General features: G+C 37.0%; 1 protein-coding gene across 1 annotated transcript in view; it reads left to right on the top strand.

Moving 5' to 3' along the window:
• The window catches only part of Ltn1 (E3 ubiquitin-protein ligase listerin), a 131,814-nt gene that overhangs the window by 65,888 nt on the left and 49,704 nt on the right, over nt 1-16,222 (top strand). The window contains exons 10-12 of the mRNA XM_089106012.1: nt 1,685-1,864; nt 9,400-9,608; nt 11,604-11,820. Coding sequence (XP_088962138.1) covers nt 1,685-1,864; nt 9,400-9,608; nt 11,604-11,820 — 606 coding nt within the window. The remainder of the gene's footprint in view (nt 1-1,684; nt 1,865-9,399; nt 9,609-11,603; nt 11,821-16,222) is intronic.

The following is a 16,222-nucleotide window of genomic DNA, read 5'->3' as shown; positions in this document are numbered from 1 at the left end:
GGGGGCTCAAACCTGGTACTAATCGCGTTAGTGTGGACCCCTCTTTGTTTTTCCTTGGATGTTTCAAGAGACTGAATAGTTTTTTGTTGTTTGTTTCCTGGGTATTCCTAGTGTGTCTGAAATTGTCATAGCCATTTGACCTGTGCTCACCTATGTCCTTTCTTTGCAGAAAAATTATACCTAAGTTGTTTTTATGTGTGCTTCGGTAACAATACTTCCTTAGATTAGTACGGTGGCTGTCGCATGGAAAAGTGGCCTCAGGAATGGAAATAGGGTCTCAGGAATAACATATAGTGTACATTAATCAATAAGGAACCCTGAGATAAAAACATAGAGTTGAGGACTTACAATTAAATCGTATATGAACCAGGTTAATAACTATATTCTAGATGCTTCTTAAAAAATATAAGTAGGGAAATTTTTAGAATTTTTAATTTGGCCCATTTGTTTGCTGTTGAAGGTAGTAAGTAAATGAAAAGGGTCAGTCGATGTAAGTTTGGGAAGTAAAGGAAATCACAGAAATAGACTCACACTTCGTTTTTGCTACTTCATTTTGCTACGTTTGGACGCAGCTCCAGCTCAGCTCTTTATCTCCCAAGTCTTTTGTTTGGAGGAGTTTATTTGGTGGCTAAGGGAGAAAGTATTGATGTTGAATAGTTTGAGTCGAAACATCATCATCAGAACATGGCGCCTCATTTCAAACAAAGCAAGGTGAAATCCTGCTAATCGTTTGTTCTTTATGGAACACTAGACGAAACTGACCTGGGTTACTCGGACCTCTTTATGATGGTTTGTTGCGTGATGCTGGGCTGTGTTTTTAGTGCTTTCTGGTACCATTCTACCTCCAACTCAAAGAAACTGTGATTGTCCCATCTGGATCTTGATAATCACCTCTTGGTAGCATCAAAAAGTAGTTCTGTCTAGGATTGAACCAAGACCTTTTAGTCAAAAGCAGACGTAGTAACAGCTACATATAAAAACACTATGGAATCACATTATGTGAATTTCGATATAAGAATGGTCGAATCACCCTCCCCCCTCTTCATTGACTTTCTCCCTCCAGAAAGTACCATACTTGTCCACTATCAGGCCATTTGGTCTATTTGCTTAGGAAAACATAAAAATAAAGATACAAATATAACGTTTTATTGAATAGATGATGATGTTTGCTATTTGTTCTGTATGTTACGGTGAATGTCCGTGAATTGGTTAATGTCGATATTCACTGGTGAATGTCCGAAATATCTCTTTTCTCCTTGCATTTAGTCACCGTTGTCAGTCAATTTTTTCAATTTAATGCAAGGTTTGATGATGGGAGCTGGGTTAGATTAGATTAGGTTTGGTTAGACGAGGTTAGGTTGGTTTAGGTTAGCTTAAGAGGTATTTTAAACCCATTTCTGATATTTAGAACCAAATTTAACCTAATCTAATCTAACTTTACCTATCCTAACCTGAACTAACATAATCTAACCTAACTTTAACTTTTACCATCGTAGCTTGCATAAGACTGAAAAAGCTGACTCGGAGAGCTAATTGAATCCAAAGAGTGAAAAAGGAATTTCGAACGTTCGCCGGCGAATGTCGACATGAACTAGATTTTGTACATTCATTTTAACAACCATACAGTATGGTTGAATTGTAGTATATTAAACTTGACTATTAATCCAACTTTATATTATTTTAGGGATGTTACTTCAGTTCCTAACGATAAATTGTATGCTCTAATTGCTTATGCTCGATTTTTCTCTGTGGTGATTAACAAAGCTTCCTGTACACTTTCTATGCCTAGTTGGAATTCAATACTGCAGTGTCTTCTGGACTGGATAAAAAAACTCAAGGCAACTTTTATGAAGGCTTTTTCTAGGTAATATAATTTTAACTCTCTCTCTCTCTCTCTTTCTATTTCTCACTCTTCCTCTCTCTCTCCTCTCTCTCCCTCTCTCTCCCTCCCTCTCCCTCCCTCTCCCCCCCCCCCCCCTCTCTCTCTCTCTCTCTCTCTCTCTTGAATGTATAATTTTTATTGCTCTTTTTATGTCTGGGAACGATTTGCTCGTTTGGTCAGACAGCTACGTATTTTGGTTGGGGGCTATTACAGGATTCGTTGTAGGTTGTAGTTGCTCGTACTGCACCCTAAGGTATAGGTAGACAGCTACGTGTTAGTAGTGACGACTCACTGGTTTGGATGAGGCCCATAGCCACTACTCCTTTCTTCTTTTAAGATGAACGACGATCCCCTCAAGACTCAGGTGCTATTATACTTCTTCGAGATGCAGGTGCATGTTATGCTTTAAAAACCTAAGGTGTTGAGGTTTTTTCAGTGTCCCAGCCAAATTATTATTTCCTTTTAAGAACATTCAGGGGGCCCCCTAGTGGGGAACCTTCAAAATGTCGGGGCCCTAGAAACCAATTCAACCAGGACCCTAGCATCCAATTCCACCGGGGGCCCTAGTGAGCAATTCCAGCGGGGGCCCCTAGAAACCAATTCCACCGGGAACTCCTAGCAACCAATTCCACCGGGGAGGGGTTGGGGCTTAGCATCCAATTTCACCGTCAAGACCTTTTTTAAAGACATTTCAAGACGTTTTTTAAGACATTTTTCTTCAAGATTTCTTTGGATGTCATGTAATAGGGGGTATATACTTATGTTAAGGATGACGCAACGCAATCTCGCGTGACATACTAGACTTCAGCGGCCTATGGGGGATTCCCGCTTGTAGCTGAGGAGGGTGCACACGTGGAGCGTTACGTAATGACAATACACACGTGGGTTCTTAAATAATACTTTAAGAGATTTTATTTTCTTTCAAGACGTTTTTTCTCAGGGAACCTTTATATCCCGAAGATTTTTGTCCGCTTTAGGATTTGAAAGAGATTTTCCCTTAATGGTACGACAAGTTGACCACCCTGGCCGAGAAAACCTTTCTAATATTTTGATTTGGGAAATAGATGCTATGAAATAACCTATTCTACGCAAGGAGAATCCTCTGTCTCGCATACTAGAACGATTAAATTCATCGCATGTTTCCAACCCTTTCCACATGAGAGAACGAAAGCATCTCAATACTATTGATTTTTGGTCTATTAGATACACCTGTCTATAACATTATTAATTTTCTAACGTGATCTAGACAGGTTGAGTTAGCTATTCAATCAATGAGATGTTAGATAGCATTGGTTGTGGATATTTCGTTGCGTAAATGATTACGTTTTATCCTGGAACAAGTAATCTAAAGAATGAAGGCTTTTGTACATACGAATTTTATTAATAAATACAAATTTACAAGCATTATTAAAGCACTGAAAATGCAATTAAAACACAACAAACGAAAAACAAAGCGTGAAAAAAGCTTATAAAGGATAAAATATAAGCAAAAAGAACCATGATTTAAAGAAAGGCGGGGATGTTAGCAAGCAATTTCAGGGGTAGGGGTAGAGGGTTGATATTAGAGATAAATTTAAGACACATTAAGAGGTATTTCTGAGAGGTCTTAATGAAAATGCCACGTTTCTAGTGCTTCATTAGACGCACCTGCAAGAAAAAAAAGCAAGGCCGTACCCAGGATTTTTTTTCGGAAGGGGTTTTACTAAAAAAAAATCGGGGGGGGGGGTTACACAAAAAAAAACTCAAAAAGCGCATACAAAAATTGTTTATATCCCTTTTTGTTACGTTTTTATGAGTCAGACAATCATTTTTTTTGTGAGGGGGGGGGGGCGGGGTTCAAACCCCCAAACCCCCCCCCCCTGGGTGTGGCCTTGAAAAAGAGACATATTTTATACATTCGGTTATTTCTGAGACCTTTAAATAAAAATGCCACGTTTCTTTGAGCCAAGACTATGCATATTTCACACCACCGTGACAATATGTGGCTAACCCATCCTTGCAGGCAATTCCAGGGGAGAGGGTTGTTATTAGAGGTAAAGTTTTATTTACGCTTTAGTTCAGGTTTTACAAACCTCCTATAAGCAAAAATAAAGAATTTTGCATTTTTTGCTAGAAGAAAGATCACGGATGCGTGTGTGCTGTGGGACAGTCTTTTTGGCTAAAATAAATGTCTATGTTAACCCTTTATTTTGTAGGACTACCTGCATATTTAGAAACCTGCTTCGGAAAATCGAGGCTCAATAGGTGAATAGATTTTCGACAATTCTAAATCAATCAACTATCTTAGAATTTTCGCACAGTAGCTTTTTCGAGATTTTTGGCTAGAATTGTCGTTTTGCACCACAAAATGGCCGAAAACGCCGCTTTGCTGTGGGAAAGTCTTTTTAGCTAAAATAAATGTCTATGTTAACCGTTTATTTTGATGGACTACCTGCACATTTAGAAACCTGCTTCGGAAAATCGAGGCTCAATATGTGTATAGATTTTTGATAATTCTCAATCAATCAACTATCTCAAAATTTTCACAGAGTAGCTTTTTCGAGATTTTTGGCTTGAATTGTTGTTTTGCACCACAAAATGGCCGAAAACGCCGCTTGGCTGTGGGAAAGTCTTTTTGGCTAAAATAAATGTCTATGTTAACCCTTTATTTTGTAGGATTACCTGCACCTTCAGAAACGAATGTGCTACTTTACGGCATTTCTGCCTCTGAAGCTCGAGGCTCAATATGCGTATAGATTTTCGATAATTCTAAATAATTAGCTATCTCAGAATTTTGACGCAATAGCTTTTTTGACCCTTTGTGGCAAGAATTGTTGTTTTGCATACCAAAATGGCTGAAAACGCCGCATTGCAGTGGGACAGTCTTTTTTGGGTAAAATAAATGTATTTTAGCTGTATATTTTGTAGGACTACCTGCACCTTTAGAAACGAATGTGCCACCGTACGGCATTACTGCCTCTGAAACTCGGTATGCGTATAGTTTTTCGAATCGATTGACTCTCAGAATTTTCAAACAAGGCCAATATATGTCGATTTTTTTTTTATTAGTAAGACTTATTTTATGTTAATTTTTTCTTCGTGAAACTTGATTTTTTTTTCCTTCATGAAACTTAATATTATTTTTTATTTTATCTTCATGAAAGCTGTTTTATGTAGATTTTTTAATCGTGAAACATGTTGCATATTGATTTTTTTCTTCGTGAAACTTGTTCTATGTTAATTTTTTCCCTTCATGAAACTGGTTGCATATTGATTTTTTGTTCATGAAACATGTTGTATATTTATTATTTCTCCGTGAAGCCTGTTGCATGTTAATTTTTTCCTCGTGATACTTGTTGTACTTTTAGTTTTTCTTCGTGAAACTTGTTATACGTTGAATTTTTCTTTCATGAAACTTATTTTATCTTGATACTTTTTCTTCTTTGCATATTGGTTTTTTGTTCGTGAAACTTGTTTTATGGTGATTTATTGTTCGTGAAACATATTGTATGTTGATTTTTTCTTTGTGAAACTTGCTGCATGCTGATTTATTTGAAACATGTTTCCTTTTGTTGATTTTTTTCTTCGTGAAACATGATGCATGTTGTTTTTGTTCGTGAAACTTTTTGCATGCTGATTTGTTGTTCGTGAAACATATTGTATGTTGATTTTTTCTTCGCGAAACTTGTTGCATGCTGATTTATTTGAAACTTTTTGCATGTTGTTTTTTTTTTCGTCAAACATGATGCATGTTGATTTTTTGTTCGTGAAACTTGTTGCGTGTGGATTATTTCTTCAAGAAAAATAATGTATCTTTATTTATGTCTTCGAGAAACTTGTTGTATTTTTATTTCTTCTTAATAAAACTTGTTGCATGTTGATTTTTCTCTTCGTGAAACTTGTAATTAATTTTTTCTCCTCGTGAAACGGGTTTTGTTCGTGGAACTTGTTACGTTCTGATTTTTGTTCGTGAAGCTTGCTGTATGTGGATTATTTCTTCAAGAAATTTAATGTATCTTGATTTATGTCTTCGAGAAATTTGTTATATTCTTATTTCTTCTCATGAAACTTGTTGCATGTTTATTTTTCTCTTCGTGAAGCTTTTACATTGATTTTTATCCTCGTGAAACCTTTTTGTTCCTGGAACTTGTTGTTTGCTGATTATTGTTGGTAAAACTTAATTTAACTCGCTATTTGTCTTCGTGAATCTTGTTGCTTGATGATTTGTTCTTTCGTGAAACTTAATTTAACATGATATTTTTCTTCGCATAACTTGTAGCATGTTGGTTCTTTTTCTTTGTGAAACATAATACATATTGATTTTTGTTCGTGGAACGTGTTGCATGTGGTTTATTTCTTGAAGAAACTTAATGTATCTTGATTTATGTCTTCGAGAAACTTGTTATATTTTTATTTCTTCTTCATAAAAATTGTTACATTTTGATTTTTCTCTTCATGAATCTTTTACATTGATTTTTCTACTCGTGAAACTTGTTTTGTTCGTGGAACACAAAATACAAAAATACTTGGAACAATACTAAAATAGTTCTAACAGAATGAAAAACAGTTGGTGCAGAACACAACATACAAAGCACAAAGTTCTAACAACATCCCAAATACTTCTTATGGAATACGAAATAGTTCAAACATAATTCAAATAATTCCTACAAAACAGAAATGACTTACAAAATACAAAAATACTTTAAACAGTTCTAAAATAGTTCTAACACAAATGAAAAGTAATACAGAATGAAAAGTAATTGGTGCAGAACAGAAAATACTTGCTACAAAACACAAAAGTTCTAACAAGATCGCAAATACTTATTATAGAATACATAAATTTTATACATAATTCAAAATAATTTCTACAAAACAAAACAAATTATTCTTACAAATTATCAAAATACTTGGCACAATTCTTAAATAATTCTAACAGAATGAAAAAAAAGTTGGTACAGAGCACAAAATACCTGCTACAAAACACAAAATTTCTAAAAACAGCCCAAATACTTCTTGTAAAATACCAAAAAGTTCATACATTATCCAAAATAATTTCTGCGAATCATAAATAATTCTTACAAAGTGCAAAACTATTTTGCACAATTCTAAAATAGTTCTAATGGAATGAAAAACAGTTGGTGCAGAACACAAAATACTTTCTACAAAACACAAAAATTTTAACAACACACCAAATACTTTTTCTAGAATACAAAAAGGTCAAACATAATCCAAAATAAGTCTTAAAAATACAAAAATACTTTGCACAATTCTAAAATATTTTTAAGCGAAATAAAAACGCTTGGTACAAGGTACCAAATGCGTGACACAAAACACATCCCTTCTAACAACACCCTAAATACTTACACCCTAAATAAAAAAGTTCAAACATATTCCAAAATAATTCCTTCAACACAAAAATTATTCTACGGAAATACAATTATACCTTGCAAAATTCTAAAATAGTTCCAACAGAATGAAAAATAGTTGGTGCGTAACACAAAATACTTGCTCCAAAACACTAAAATTCTAAACATGCTAACTACTTCTTTTAAAAAAAAAAAAGTTACAACGTATTCCAAAGTAATTTCTGCAAAACAAAGAATTCTTACGATATTCACTAATACTTTGCACAATTCTAAAACAGTTCTAACAGAATGAATAATAGTTGGTGCAGAACACAAAATACTTGCTACAAAACACAAAAGTTCTAACAACAGCCCAAATGCTTCTTATAGAATTTAAAAAGTTCGAACACAATCCAAAATAATTTCGGCAAAACAGAAATAATTCTTACAAAATACAAAAATACTTTGCACAATTCTAAAATAGTCCTAACAGAATGAAAAATAGTTGGTGTAGAACACAAAATATTCGCTACAAAACCGAAAACTTCAAACAACATCCCATATACTTCTTTTAGAATACAAAAAGTTCAAACATAATCAAAAATAAATTCCAAAAATAAAAAAAATTATTCCTACGAAATACAAAAATACTTTGCACAATTCTTAAATAGTTCTAACAGAATGAAAAATAGTTGGTGCAGAACACAAATTACTTGCTACAAAACACAAAATTCCTAATAACATCCCAACTACTTCATATAGAATGCAAAAAGGTTCAGACATAATCCAAAGTAATTCTTACAAAACAGAAATAATTCTTACAAAATACAAAAATACTCTACATCCTTTAAAATAGTTCTAACAGAATGTAAAATAGTTGGTGCAGAGCACAAAATACTTGCTACAAAACACAAAAATTCTAACAATACCCCAAATACTTCATATAGAATACAAAAATTTCCAACAAAACAGAAATAACTCTTACAAAATACAAAAAAAAACTTTTGTTAACTGATTTTAAGCTATGTTCACTTGGGTTCAGCAAACATGCGGGCATGCTTGCTGAACGATCCATTGGTTAACGTGTCGTTCCATTGAGGGGAAATATCTCTCGAATCCTAAAGTGACCAAAATCTTCGGAATCTAAATGTTCCCTGAGAAAAAACTTATTAAAAGAAAATAAAATCTCTTAAAGTATTATATATATCAACCCACGTGTGCATTGTCATTACGTAACACTCCACGTGTGCGCCCTCCTCAGTTGCAAGTGGGAATCCACCACGGGCCCCTGAAGTCTAGCATGTAATGCGAGATTGCGTCATCTTTAACATAAGTAAATACTCCTATTACATAACATCCAAAGAAATCTTGAAGAAAAATGTCTTAAAAAACGTCTTGAAATGTCTCTTAACGTCTTGACGGTGAAATTGGATGCTAGGCCCCCGGTGGAATTGGTTCGTAGGAGCCCTGTTGGAATTGGTGGCTAGGAGCCCTGTTGTAATTGAATGCTAGGGCAGATCACTCTTTGCTGAATCAGCGCTACTGTGCTGACTAAGAAGCAGTGGTCAGTCTTGATGCACAAGTTACAGTCTATTTGCATTTAAAAACGGTATTTTGTTTACACTATGCTGATGGAACATTTGAAATGTTGAATGTAATGATAAACCACAGAAAAATGATTTAGACAAATTTAAAAACAGAACAGAAAATATACTTTTAAACCTGCTTTTAAAAAAAGTAAAGTTACATTTTTAGGCTTAGTCATTGTTTGTGAACTTTCCATTAAAAGCAAACCACGTAGAGGACCGAAAAAAAGGATTTTTCTCCTGGGATAAAAAATCAATGACAATTTTTTCCAAGCGTAATGATCGTGGCTGAACTTGCTGCTGTAGGCAAACTGCGCACAGGACGCAAAAGTTATATTTTTCTTTCTTTTTTTACTAGGAAAACAGATCAGCGATGTGTTTCTTACCAACAAAGGCAAACAACACATAGGACAAAAAAAAAATTCTTTTCTATTATCTAAAGAAGGTCAACTTTGGTTTTTGGCTGAGATGTTGTACCAGATTTTTTGAACTTGAAAGCAATGGAAAATTAGGTTAAAAAAAATACCACTATGAAAGTCAGTTTGTCGTTTACTTCAAATTACGAAACCTCTCTAAGTTGATTTTGTAAGTTTTTAATAAATTTCAGAAAAGAGTTTGATGAGCTGTCAATTGGAACTTTGAGCTTTGGCGGTGCTGTCATGATGCTGCTGGGAGATACCTGTCTGTTAATTGAGAAACTTAATCTAAACCCAGATTTGTTGAAACGTGTACCTGATAGTATGTTGAAGAATTGGAATGAACTTTTTGCTGGAGCTATATGCAGCCCAGCATGGACGCTTATTCTGGATCTCTTAAGTAAGTATAGAGTAAAGTTTCGCTTCTCGGACAATCCTTTCTTTAATATCGAATCATATTCGTGCAGTAAGCGAAAGAGCAAGAAGTAAGCTAAAGATAAATGGGAAACAGATCAGAACTACAGAACTACAACACCATTTTTACCTCTAACGCCGGATTTACGTTGATTTTTCTTGCCGTTCACATTAGCTTACTTAACGCCCATAAGAGTGTAAAATTGAATTCCGAATGGTAGGTTATTTTTAGCTGACGAATCATACAAGGTATATCCTTTTATATTCTTATGTTAAGTAGTTTACACTACGGAATGACAATATGCATAATGCTTTTAGCAATTAAACTACCCTTGATTTTTCGGTTCAATTTTTTTTTTTATAAATAGTTCAGCGTTAGAGCTGAAATCAGTGTAAATCGTTGCGTTCTCCGAAATGCAGTGGTTTAATTTTTACCAGTGATGCTCTAAAACCAGATTTACCCACAGAATGTAGTGGTCTGAGATGTGACTATTTTGCCTGTTTTAATCCTCTAAGTTTTTAATCTATCCATCTAAATAGAGAGTAAGATGTATGAAACTCTGCTGTGGTAGCCTGAGCCAGGTTTGGAAGAAGCCGATGAGAAAACGAGCTACCAAAGTGAAGATCCTTGGAGCTTCAGTCTGTTCTAACCTGCTGTACGGAGCTGAGACTGGATCTGCAACTGCAGATTTCCAGCGCCATCTCGATACTCTTCAATCTAAGTGGTTCCCGAGAATTAAGGAAATCTGATGGACAGACTTTTGTTAGCGGTGACCGTCTGCAAGGTATGACTTCCCAGTCCCTCTTTTAGCACCATGCGGCCTAGCGGATTCTTTATGACGTTCAACCAATCAGTAGCGGCTCGAAACATCCAAGAGGAAGGAGAGACTTGGGAAATTCCTGGACTAGGCTGGAATTCCACTGTCAGATGCAAGGGCCCTTGCTGCTGACCGCGTATCGTGGAGAAGGCTGGTGACGCTCTTAATACTACCCCGGGTTGAGGATTAAGTCAAGTTTTTTATTCGGTAGGAATGCGGACAAAGAGAAAAAAGAGAGGTTACTTTATACTGATATAATTATGTTGCTTTTTATTTGGTAGAAAGGTGGTCAAAGAGAGAAAGATAAATTACTTTTTTGTTGCCTTTTTATTCGGTAGAAGGGTTGCCCAAGAGAAAAAGAGACATTACTTTCCTATAATTCATTGGTAAAAAAGATATGCTTCAGTTTTATTTGTTTACATATTTGGCACATTTTTGTAAGCCAATTTCTGTGAATTCCGTAAGCCAAGCGTTTTTGTAAGCTAATGGTTCTGAATTCCGCTCAGATTCTTACCAAATTCAAAATCTATCAACAAGTGAAATGACATCATTTTTATGCAATTCTGAAAAAGGCTTATGCCAGCTTTGTCTTTCACTGAAACTATTTGTCTTGGTTTTTTTTTCTAATTAGCCATGGTTCTCAGTTTTTTTTTATCATAGTCTATCATGTTGATTTTAATTCAAGACTTAGAGTTGGAGTCCGAAATCAAGACCGAGATTTCTGCAAGTGCTGACTAAAACAAACTTTAAAAAGCAATATATTATTTCTACGGGAAGATGGAGGTAGTTCATTAAATTTTAAAAGCCTTGCAAGTTGAAAAGTGGCTAATATAAGAGCCTGGGAGTATCTTCCCAGGCCCTAATTCGGGACGGATTTCATCCCTGAATGTTTCATTCACGCAGTTCAACAACTCCCTGAATGAAAATCTGATTATCTGGTTTTTGATCCATGGGTTAATCAATGCGTGATTTATGACGGTTTATTACTTTAATTGGGATCCCAATTTTGTCCTCAATCAAGCAGATTCGATATTCTCATATAACTGTGGTTCAATAAAGTGAAACAGCCCTACTTTTGCACAAAAAAGATGACCACAGAAGGGGAGAGTATTGTTCTTTTTGCTTTTGCTCCTTTAACAGTGTAAATTGAAATTACTTTTCAGGGCAAAACGAAATGGTGGACTCACAGAAACTAGACATCTTTGTGAATGTAGTAGCCAAACATGTATCATCATTCCCTGCCGAGCAAATGACGGATAAGAAGCTCGATGAGCTAAGCAATATGAAGTCACATTGGCTTGGTGTATTGAAGAAGATTCTCTCTTTTATTAGAAGCAAAAAGCGGGGAAGTCAAGTCATATCTTACAACTTGGCTAAAAAGTAAATTTTAAATAGATACTTTAATATATATGACACTGATAGGCACACAATACTCCCTCTCTTACCCTTAGACATCGGCTTTGATAAGTAATAATAGTAAAATATAAATGAATAAATGTATATATATATATATATATATATATATATATATATATATATATATATATATATATATATATATATATATATATATATATATGTGGGGGAAATCCTCTGCAGGGAAATTCCCTGGGGGGATTTTTCATTTTAAAATGAATTTGATTTGTAGAAACTTTTTCTGACTCTGCTTATGCGATCAAAATAAATTAATTAAGTAATTTAAATAAATGTAGTGTAAGGACAACCTTATTCAGTCTGGGATTAACTCTGTTGCGAAAAGCATGACGTTTGAAGAAAGTCGATGTTCGTGCTTATCGATTCAGTGCGTTATTGCGCGTTTGGATTTATTTTCGGAGGGAATTTCCTGGTAATAGAATGCTCGACGGGTGAATATTCTAGGGAAAATCCTTCAAATACTTTTAAGTTTAAAAATGCGACCGTTATAAGGCATGGGAGGAATTTTCTGTGGGGAAGGTGCGGGGTCCACGGGAAAATTACGCTGAGGAGTTTGCCTTGGAGGGGAATTTTGTTTTTTTTTGGAGGGGAGGTTCCTTGAATTTTCTTTTTTTAAGATCGCAGCAACGGGAGATGGATAAGCTGGTATCTGTATGTGTATAATAGAATGTATGTCTGTATGTCTGTGGGTCCTGTATGCGCTAATCCACTGCTTCATCAGATCTCCAAGAAATTTTAAAAAGTTCTTGCGAAGGCTTTTGATATAACACATCTCCCCCCCCCCCCACCCCTGGTCCTTTTAATACTTTTCGCGCTGACTGAAACTAGGGACTCCGTAAAAACAAATACTTGACTGTCCTTTCTGGTTACATTATTCACATTTCTTGATATTCTATTAATGGATTAGTTAATTATGAATTCTGTCATCTAACACACTTCCGTAATTATAAAATTTCTTTTTTGATAAATTCTCTGAATTTGGTATCCAACAGTTCCGCTAGTTTGGCATTCAACTTAATAAAATACTTTTAAAATTTAAAAATAGTCTCGCTATTTTATGCTTGGGGAAAATTTTCTGCGCCTTTAATTGTCAGGGGGAGGGGGCGGAGCGTTTTCCATATTAAATGAATTTGACTTACACATCTCTTTCCGACTCTTTGTATATGTAATCAGAATAAATCAATTAGGTAATTGATATAAATATAGGGCAAAGGATAACTTTGTTCAGAATGAGATTAAATCTGTGGGGGAAAGCATGACGTTTGAGATGTCTTTGGTGGGGGAGGGAGTTTCCAGGTGCTATTCTCCAAATACTTTTAAATTTTAAAATACGATCACTGGTAATACAAAGGGCCGTATCCAGGATTTTTGTTCGGGGGGGGGGGGGTTACCGATTTTTTCCCGTGGACTTTGTCTGATAGTCTCGAGCAACATTACGTTAGCTCGAGACCGTTAGTCCGCCCCTTGCGAACGAGGACGCGTCCACTAGGCATACTTTCGTAAATCTTTAAGTGGCGTTTTTTTTTTTTTTTTTTTTTTTTTTTTTTTTTTTTTACAGTAACGCAAAAAGCTATTTTTTTGGGGGGGGGGGGTAGACAGCAAAAACAGTTAACGCAAAAAGAAGCCAAACAGTAGAAATAGTCAAAATCTTCATTAGTTTTTTTTTTTTTTTAGCTAAAAGTAAGGGCGAAGCAAACCAATAGTACAGCCAATATCTATAAAACGAACACCAGGTGACGATTTTTCTTCCCTGCAAAAATGTCGATGACTTTGTCAGGGCAGATGTCAACGTCCCTATGGACTGCAAGGAGGGCTAGGCCATTCAGTCGTTCTTCTCCTGTCAATTTCTCAGCCAGGTTTTGAGCCTTCTGAGCGTTGAGAAACATTTTTTCCGGAGTAGCAGTGCTAACAGGTAACGTCGCAAGAACAGCCAGAAGAAGAAAAACATTTGGAAAAAAGGCGGCTTCGCATGCCTGAGGCGAAGACACAGCACAAGTAGGCCTCTCTGATGCCGGAACATTCTCCGACTTGATGCGCCATAGCTCTTGCTTCAGACAGTCTGGTTCGGGAAGAATATCGCCATACAATTCAGCCAATGACACCAGGTTTAATGCGTTAAGATCGACAGAAACAATTTTGGCAGGAAAAAGGACAAAGAGATTTGACTTCAGTTTCTGGTGAAACTCAAATCATTGTTTCAGCTCGGAAGAGAAGTGGTCCAGGAAAGGGATAAAGAGCGAGGCTCTATAGTGGTTGAGAAGGCTGGATCGTCTGCATGCATACTCCGGCCACCTCTCGTCCTTGGACGAGTCATCTCCAGTCCTAAGTTGCTGGCAAAACGCTGAGCTTCGTCGAAAATAGAGGTGAAAGCAGTAGCAGCATTCGTCGCATTTCCTTTGTTTTTGAAAGGACAGTTTCCACATGCCTGCATGCAGCTGCCAAATCACAGTCAACTGACTGAGAGTCTTGCACAGTGGAAGCGTAAGGCATAAAAGCTCTTTGACCAAATGGAGACACACAAAAATTGCGATTGGTTCATCGTCTCCAGCAACTGCGCCGCTTTTGCAGACGTTTCTGCATTTCCGTTCTCTTCAAGAGCTTCCAGGGATCGCAGGATTGGTCGGTATAGCTCAAGAAAACGCACGACTGAATCGTGGCCCTCCACCCATCTTATTTCGCAGAGTCCGGTTAAAGTATGTTTTCTCGAATCCGGTAGTATTTCGTTTATCTTCTCTTTTAAATTCTGTGTCCTGAGTGGGGAAGTATAGTAAAAACTACAGACTTGTGACAAGACACCGAAGAAATGCTTAAACGCCGGAATAGAGCATACAGATGAGATGACCAAGTTGAGACTGTGCGCACTACAATGGGCGCAAAGCGCCTTCGGATAATTTTCACGTATAACGACCTGGACACCCATAAGATGCCCACTCATCGCTGCTGCACCATTATATCCCTGACTAACCATCTTGTTCAGGTTAAGACCAAGGCTTTCGAGAAATTGCAGGATTGATGAAGCCAGCCCTTGCCCAGTCAAATCAGAAACTGGGGTAAAACCAAGGAAGTCCTCATGTAGGTTCCCTTTGAAAGTGTAGCGGACACTAACAGACAGCTGTTCGGTATTCGAAACGTCCGCCGTTTTATTGGCAAGCACCGAAAAGCATGGACTTGCGTTTACTCTTTCCACAATATACTGCTGAAGGAGCTCCCCGGATGCGGTGATAATACCATTCTGGATGATGGAAGAAAGATAGTGGCATTTCTGGCCGCAGAAAGAAGATGGTTCTGCTGAACATCGCCACCGTTTCTCGCCCTCAGCCGCAGTAGTGCTCGGAAGTTGCCATCATTGCGAGAAGGTTCTGGTTCCGAGAACGAAATGGGGCCGGAATAGTTGGTACCACGAAGGGCAAGCTGTTGCCGCCCACAAAATATCACTGTCTCAACAATTGGTCACAATTTCTGGCGATTTTCTTGAACCCGCGCTTTTCTCGCCGCGTCTAGTTGGTGCAAGATATTGTCCTGCCTTCTCTCCGAGACAGAAATGAAGTTTCCAGCCGATATGGTGCAGTTTCTTAGAAACTGTGCTCTCTGGTGAGCTGTGAAGCGCTCTATCGCATCCTTCCAGTTCCTGAATGGTTTGGTGACTAGATTCCCCAAGTGCTGGTGGCAGTCGTTGCCAGCTGTCTCTGACGAACAGAACGCAAAATCTGCAAAAAGTAGCGTTCTCAGACGGAGAGTAGGACAATCAACTGAAACGAGCGATCCAAGTTTACTGAAACTTCAGCCTCCGTTTTTCGGATACTGTAAAAATGTAGGAGATATCTGGAGTCCAAGAGCCAACGACTGATGTCATTTGCAAACGACGACAAAGACTGGGTTGGTATAGGTGCTTGTTGCGTCGTGGTTGGTTCCAGTGTGCGTGATTCAGAAGCTTCGACGATAGCTTCAATGCCCTCCAGATCCACAGGTGCAGATGAATGCTCCGTAGATGTCCCGCTAACGCCACAGTCAGAAATATACCTGGTCCGCTTGGGCGGGAAAAACGACGTAATGTCACACTTCCTCTTCATGTTGAAACTCGCTATTCTCTTATCCACGTCTGGAATTGAACTGAAATGAACTGACAATCTTGCACCCTCTTCTTATAACATTTACCTCGAGCGCCCATTAATCTTAAATTACTATGCAAGGTCAGGTGAACATGGGGTTACCTAATTGGTAATTAGGTAACCCCATGTTCACCTGACCTTGCATAGTAAATTAGCATTAATGGGAAAGTAAATTAGGAACGCAATTAGTAATTGCGTAAGCGACTGCACAACCGTTTACCCACAAAATGCAATAGGAT

Source organism: Artemia sp. Qi Xiang Cuo, chromosome 2, assembly GCF_049724085.1.
Source record: "Artemia sp. Qi Xiang Cuo chromosome 2, ASM4972408v1, whole genome shotgun sequence".
NCBI lineage: Eukaryota > Metazoa > Arthropoda > Branchiopoda > Anostraca > Artemiidae > Artemia > Artemia sp. Qi Xiang Cuo.
This window is presented reverse-complemented; position numbering and strand designations above follow the sequence as displayed.